Source organism: Mytilus edulis, chromosome 1 (genome assembly GCF_963676685.1).
Source record: "Mytilus edulis chromosome 1, xbMytEdul2.2, whole genome shotgun sequence".
Classification (NCBI taxonomy): Eukaryota; Metazoa; Mollusca; class Bivalvia; order Mytilida; family Mytilidae; genus Mytilus; species Mytilus edulis.
In genome coordinates, this window is record NC_092344.1 from 2248964 (window position 1) to 2257186 (window position 8223).

Sequence of the window (8223 nt, forward strand, 5' to 3'; positions counted from 1 at the left end):
ATACTTTTAAGTTTATAAATTAGACCTTCATGCCAGACTCGATCGAAAGCACGACTTATATCAAAAAAGACAACAAAATAAAGTTATAAACATACATCTAGGTTTTATGGCGACATTATTTGTATTTTGTGTGTTGCTTTACTATAGTAGGTGCGTTATTAGTGTTGTCAATTGCTGACGGTCGTACGGTGATCTGTAATTGCTTGTTAACCAATTGTACAAATAAATAGGTACACAAATATTTTTTTTTTTTGCTGTACAAATAAAGTCTCCTGTTACCCTCTTTAATGTTGAGCAATCGGAAATATGGATATTTCTATCTGGGTGACATTTCATTTTGGGGTCCTCTTCGCGATCTGCATTTTAACTATGTCGATTTCTTTGAAAAAAATCAGAGGCAATGATTTAATTTTTAACAGCTAACTCTTTAGTACAGAATGAAATTGCGGGAAACAAACAATATATATACTCGCTCCGAAATATGAGAAAAGCTCGGCGATTGTGAGTGACTTGGTCCAGTTTATAAATTCTTATCTCCGCACTCGCTAATTTTTTATGCTTGGTCGATGTAATGCGACAAATTTTGTATAGCATAAACAACAATAACTCAGTTTTATATTTGTATGGTTAAGTTTATAGGGAAAACGGTACTATTTATTCTGCCATAGGCGACAATACTAACAATTCCTAAAACTTACCACTTTTTATAATAAAAACCTGGATAAAACAGTTATGTGTGGTGTTAGTACTTTACTATTCTATTTTAAAGTTAAAGCCAAATAGTATCATGACCAATTTCCAACGGAGCTTGTTTATGTTATCCATGCCCACCGTCACTTTACACCAAATTTATGAAATTTTGGAAGCCTTTTCGAATAATTCTCTAGAAAATATTTCAATAGGTTTTAAAATTTATAATTTTACACACTGCTGTTATTCATCGATAATTAAACAAATATATTGTACCCTTACATCCAACCACAGCGCTCCTAATTTGATTTCCTTCACCTGCCTTGGGTACAAAAAAGGCCAACTTAATGCTAGGAAAATGTAATAGTACCGTTTTTCCTATACATAATATGATAATATATAAGTATTATTGCAAAATGTGCCATAGGGATCCGATCAATTTATTCCTATTGTACAGTTATAATAAGTGAATGCCATGTTGACCACCAGGGGTCCTTAGTTAATTACACTTGTCTAATGATATTCTTATTTTTCTAAAAGGTCAAAAGGTCAACGTACAAACTAAAGGTAAAAAGACACCTCTTAACCTGATATCGAGTTGTAAATACACAGTATACAATTGTCATGTGTATGTTAACCTGCTTATCTGATTAATAAACAACTAAATCTACAGTTGAGGTATACGGGTGTTCACAAGAATGGAAGACGGACGCACTATCATCGTAGCATTAGATGGCAGCCATCATTCGGATTATGCATTTGATTGTAAGTTATACTTATTTATTCCAAATCGATCACTATTGTTTTAACCTATTGAACTATTGTTTTAACCTATTGACAACCTATTTACATGTCTAGTATCTTTAAATCTCTGTGACCTCGTTATTATATATAATTTCAAATTAAATAGTGTGTAGATATCTCTCATGAGAAATAATACTTTACGACTGTCTGGTTGCAACACCAAATAAAATATGCATGTAAAGACCAGAATAAAAGGTCAAGAGGGATGACGATGAATTTTCGACGTCGGAAACAAGAATACCAGTAAGTCGGAAACAGAATACCAGTAAGTCGGAAATCTCAGTTCTCTACATAAACTACATCGGTCCCTCACAAACCCGTGCTTTGTTTGTATGTTCAGTGTGGCACTCCTATACAAATGGCTTAGGTTTTCATCTACAAGAAGTGAAATAACGGTGGCCGTGCATCAATCATTTTAATGTATTTCTAATAACTTAAACGTGTTTGTAGAATAGGAAAGAAGATAAATTTGCAGTCACGTCCAGTTAAAATTGGGACGTTGGATCCGTATAAAGGAAGCTGAACTCTTGCAAGAACTCGTATTTTATTAGATTATTTTTTATTTGCTCAACGTCACATCACAAAAATCAACAACACATAAAACTAGAGGGAGGTGTTTGATAAAACAGAGGACTGAAATGTCTACTTCTGTTTGCTGGAAATAGAGTAAGGTTCGGTTCCTTCCGTGCAATACATTATTTGGAACTAAACATTCTCAACATAGAAACTTTGATACTTGAACTAACCTTGGTCAGTTGTTGGTTTTTTCTCCACTTTTAACCCGCAATCCCGTGTCAAATATCGCCGACACCCCTCATTGGCTTTCTACACGTTGATTCTGGAAAATATCAGGCATTTGGGGGGAATTTTCTAAGATCGACGCACGTTTATTTCTTACCTTTTATATTATTTTTTACAATAAAATTGAAAGACAATCGATGATATAAAAGAAATTATATGTTTGAAACAGTTGAAACAGCACAGGCAGGACTAACAGTGACATAGATGTATCGAGAGGATGCGAATATTGTTCGGCTATTCATACACTTCGTCAATCTAATTAAAAACCTATCTCTCATTGCACCCGTTTTCTGACATATCAGAGGACGTGAGCGATGAGAGATCGGTTTTTAATTTGATTGACACTTCGTAGGAAGTGTAAAGACTTAGTGTCCTAATCTGTGACATGACAAAATAGGCCTGAGATTATTTCTTGGAGTCATTCATTTACCATCAACGATCTTTACACTAGGGAAAATATTGGGCAATGTATTGCCAACGTTTTCAATTTATCCCTCATTCTTCGGCATTTTCAGTATAAACTAAATATGAAAATAGCACTTTGTATAATAATGTGAAGACAAGTATTCCATTCTTCGAAAGGTTATGAATTTTAACTGTTGTTTCACGGTGTATCATAAATGATCAAAACAGAGGACAATATCGGCTGACGTTGTATAATAATTTTTAGATTTAATGATGTATGTTTAAAGCCCTACGGACTCGTAAATTATGTACATAAATATGCAAATATATAAAAATTAAATTCCGAGCCTCGTTTACATGTTAGATGACTACATAATGTAGGTGATAATGTTAAGACAATGTTGAAAGTGATAGATTCAACTGTTGATAAGTCGCTTGCCTAACACTGAGGCCTAACGTGTACGGTAATGACATGTTAATCCGTAATCGAGCCTTGGTACTTATGTACACTAAACTAAAACATGCATCTTCAAGGATTTATATAGTGAAACTCACTATACAAATCCTTGATCTTTTTTTTTTCTCTCTCAGCCGATAGTTTGAAATTGTTTTCGCAAATTATATTTTATTCCAATTAGGCATACGCCAGCTCAAGGACGCCTCCGGGTGCGGGAATTTCTCGCTACATTGAAGACCTGTTGGTGACCTTCTGCTGTTGTTTTTTTTTTTTTTTTTTTCTATGGTCGGGTTGTTGTCTCTTTGGCACATTCCCCATTTCCATTCTCAATTTTATTTACAAGAATTATTTGTATACTGTTGAGTTTATGTCCTATTTGTGACTTCTTTGGTGTATGATTTCGGAGGTCAGAAAGTTATGTTATTACTGTCATGTAAATATTTCGTTATTTATGAGATTATATAAGTTATATTTATATGAATAACGTATAGCTGTAACAGTTTAGTGTCAACTTTGATCCAATTATTATTTCAACTAAAATATGGCAAAATTTCTTTAAAATAAAAGCCATGATTGTACTTAGTAAATTTCATACATGTTGTAAGTCGACCTAGATGAAAGTTCCTGCAGAAAAAATTGTTTGTTGGTGTGGTTCATTAGTGTTTCTCGGGGTTTTTTTTTATAGATTAGGTCGTTATTGTCCTGTTTGAATTATTTTACATTTAGTGGCCACTTATAGGTTGCTGTTCGGTGTTAGCCAAGTCCACGTGTTGAAGGCCGTATTTTGACCATTAATTGTTTCATTTTTACACATTATGACTTTGACAGAGAGTTGTCTCGTTGGCACTCATACCACATCTTCTTATTTCTATTTTAAGTATTTTGATTTACTTATATACTGTTTATTGTGCGTATTGCATTTGATAATTATATAGGGTGGTTGTTTAGATTATCTCTCTTTGAATGCATAGCAACACATGTCTGTATTTACAGACAGTATCAATATTTGCATTGGTATACATCATTCGATAAACAACACAATAAATTTAAATATACACAAAATGAAATTTTGTTTCATTTGAATTTTGTTTCATTTTGTGTGTCAAAACAACTTTCCATAAACTTGACTTTCTGTATACATGGTATAGGAGAAATATTTATAAATAACAAAATGAAATTTAAAGCGGGTCTTTTATTTTATTCATAGGTAGACGACCTGTAGCATTTAAAAAAACTTGATTTTAGTTTGAACTAATCACAAAGAGAGAAATACTGTCCGCTGGACGCCAAGTGTAGAAAGATCAATATCGATTTATGCTTTCAATGATACAAAATTTTAGGATAAAATTGAGAAAGGAAATGGGGAATGTGTCAAAGCGACAACCCGACCATAGAGCAGACAACAGCCGAAGGCCACCAATGGGTCTTCAATGTTACGAGAAACTCCCGCATCCGTAGACGTCCTTCAGCTGGCCCCTTAAAAAATATGTATGCTAGTACAGTGATAATGGAAGTCATACTAAACTCCGAATTATACACAAGAAACTAAAATTTTATTAAAATTATACAAGACTATCAAAGATGTTGGTATTAAAAGCATTACTCTTTATTTCAGGGTATTTGAATAATAGCAAAAAAGATGGCGATAATGTAGTTATTGTAACTTGTTTTGACAAACACCATGCACATCACGGACATGGTAAGTACTCAATGCTTATTACAACAAAAACCAGATTAAGTATGAATTTTGGTGGCGTCACTTTTACTAATCATGAGTTATGTCCCATTATAACTTAATATGAAAACGGGGCATCATAGATGTTCCATGGACACGATCCTTAATTATTTACTTTAAATTTGCGCTTGTATTTAATAAAAATTGTATGCGGTCTTAATAATTTGTTTTTAAGAGGACTATGGTTCTCGATCATATCATTCTACGGTATTTAAAATATCATACTGAAATAAGTACAACCTTATTATATGACAACTTTTTGATTGGATGCAGCGAGTTTCGACTGCAAACAAAGAAAATCATTACCTTGTGTCTCCGAAATTCTATCTCATTCCGCCAAGGGATCGTAACCCTTGGCTAGCGAAGATGATTATATGATAGCTTACGTTTATTTTTAATTTTAGGAAGTGATGACGTCCATGAGGTTACAACTAAACTACAAACAGATTTAGATACTCATAAATCTCAAGCAGATTCATTTAAAGAGAAATTAAGAAAGGCTGGGGTAGGTTTATAACGGTTTTGTTTTGATTACTATGTATGATAATATTATATTCACGACATGTATATCGTTTGATGAGTTTGTATCCTATGAGGTAGACTATATACTTATCTTCAAGCAGATATACACCCTGTGTTTTCTTTGCAAAACATCAAAGAGTTAGTATACAAACTAACCATAAATACCAGGATATAATAGACTACCATATAAAGTATGACACTTTTATGTCCATTCGAAGCTCAGTTTACCTCATTTTATTTCATATTTGAATTCAAATATCCGACAGTTCGCTTAAATACAACTTGATGTAAGCATGTATCATGGAGAACATAAAACATTCTGAGTAGTAGAGCAGGTACTGCTTGCCCTACAAAATTCACTCCTGATTTCAGGTCAGGTTAATGTAGTTGAATCTTCACCTTTTCCGTGTACAATGTATGTTGTTTCGCTGCTAATTTGGCCATAATTCGACATGTGGAATTTGGATCTCATCTTTTTAGTCTTTAGTTTAGATTGTACTTATGCAATCAAAACCCTTTTAAGGCCGACTTGATGGCTATTTTTTTTTCAAACTTATCACTACTTGAATTGAAAAAATTTAGTGCATTCAGCACACACCAAACTATGCTCCTATCTATGAAAACTTAAGAAATTTATCAAGGAAATATATACATTTACTCAGATATTCCAGTTACAAAATAATGTGCATGTATCTCTGTCACGGAATAGACAGCCATTAATAATTTATTTTTTACACTCATTGAAACTCATACAACATCTTCTTATTTCTATGTATAATCAAGAAAAGTACATAAATTGTGAATGTTGTAGCTTGTGCAAGTAAAATTGGAGTTGTCTACCTTTGTTCAAAAATGTAGTTGAAACTTGATATATCAAATTTTATTGTCACTAAAAGTTTATATGCAGGTTTTTTTGACAATACATGTTGAAACAATCAATAAACAAAAAAATAAAACTAAAGAGTATATAAAAAGAAACAAAACAAAAACCATAAAAATCATAAGTGATAAATTTACAATATTACAATATTCAAAAGCCTTGTTACAATTAGACATTGCCCTCAGTTTGTTTTGTTTTACATGATGTCGTAAGTTTTCTTGTTTGAATTGTTTCACATTTTTTCATGGCCTTTGATAACCGACTGTACGGTATACATTTTCTTATTGTTGAAGGCCGTACGGTGACCTTTCACTTCTTTCTTATTGTTGAAGGCCGTACGGTGACCTTTCACTGCTTTCTTATTGTTGAAGGCCGTACGGTGACCTTTCACTGCTTAAATCCACATATCATGTGCTTAAGCTTTGCTTACAAGGTTAACAAATCTAATTAAAGTATAGATCTCTAGTATAACGAAATCAGAGATCTATATTTTAATTAGAATGGAGGTCAGCAAAGGCTGAACACAGGGTCTGTACAGTATTTCAATTAGATTGGTTAACTTGCAAATTAAACTGATGAAAATCTTCATTTTAGGTTAAAGGAGATGTTGTGGCCAGTGCAGGAAAACCAGGAGAAGTTGTGGTTCATGTGGCATCCGAGAGGAATGCTAGTATGATAATTTGTGGTACACGAGGTCATGGTGCAATAAGAAGGACCCTGATGGGTAGTATCAGTAACTACATCGTCCACCATTCCACTATTCCTGTTGTTGTTTGTAGGAGCAAGGCCCACCACGATCCAGCCAATGAACACCATAATAAACATCACTAGTAGAGTAGGCTGTCTTTGACTGTGCAATCTTCATCATTATTTATCATGTTTTTCGAGAGATCAGGGTCATTCATTACATCGAAGATTGTTTATTAAAATATAAACAGTTTGAACTGCAGACTGAGGTATTCCCAAAACCAGATGATTAAAGATTTCGAGAGGTTTTACGTGTATATCTGCACGCAGCGTTGATGCACATTATAACAAGAGTTAGCGTTGTCATACTCAATTCAATTAGATTTATGTTAATGACAGAAAACTTTTTTTTTACATTTTGTTAAAAATTATATTTTGATAACTTCTATTTATTTACTTATTAATTTTCTGTCGAGGTGTTAATTCAGTCTCAAAAGTGAAACAAGTTATATTGTCCGGCTCATCTTTTAATCTTTTCAGAGACATGGAAAAAAGAAATGTTTTGTTTTAATTTTGTAGGTACAAAATAGATCAAAATAGACAGACACATTTCGATACTCACGGTAATGAAATCTCGACTTAATAGTTCAAGATACTTTGCCTATGAGTTTTTGCAATAGACTTACCTACTAAATGCATATCTTATTAGTTGTACACTTTAGGATAGATAAAGTCCTTTATATACTCTGTACATGGAAGAAAGCATTAAAACCATCAATTACAATAATTCAGTTAGTTTCAATGATTCACCATGACTATACTTTTAGCAAATTTCAAGTGGATCAGCATTCCTTTTTTTAACTGAAAATTATAAGAGTTGCGAGGGGCACCGCTATGGCTTGCTTATATGTTAAAAAAAAAGAGGTATGGTATGGTGGCCATTGAGACAACTCTTCACAAAGACACAGCAATTTACAACTAATGTCACTGTGGACGTTAAAAATGAGCCAAAAAAATTAGAAAAGGACATAACGCATAATTACTCCGAGGAAATTCAAAACGGAAAGTCCCTAATCAAATGGCAAAATCAAATGATAAAACACATCAAACGAATGGACAACAACAGTCTAATATTCCTGCCTTGGTACAGGCATTTACAAATGCAGAAAATCATGAAAAAGGATTGAAATATTTGAAGTCCTGTGACTGAATGGCAAGGTTCACATCAGCTCTAGTGTAGAG

The 8223-nt window shown here is 33.2% G+C and overlaps 1 protein-coding gene across 1 annotated transcript; it reads left to right on the forward strand.

Annotated features, from left to right (window-relative positions):
- The first annotated feature begins 1230 nt into the window (after nucleotides 1-1230).
- On the forward strand, nucleotides 1231-7768 carry LOC139521412 (universal stress protein Slr1101-like). The gene is made up of 4 exons (XM_071314890.1): nucleotides 1231-1455; nucleotides 4773-4856; nucleotides 5297-5397; nucleotides 6889-7768. The coding sequence occupies exons 1-4, from the start codon at nucleotides 1389-1391 to the stop codon at nucleotides 7123-7125; spliced, it is 489 nt and encodes a 162-aa protein (XP_071170991.1). The 5' UTR covers nucleotides 1231-1388; the 3' UTR covers nucleotides 7126-7768.
- The last annotated feature ends 455 nt before the right edge of the window (nucleotides 7769-8223 follow it).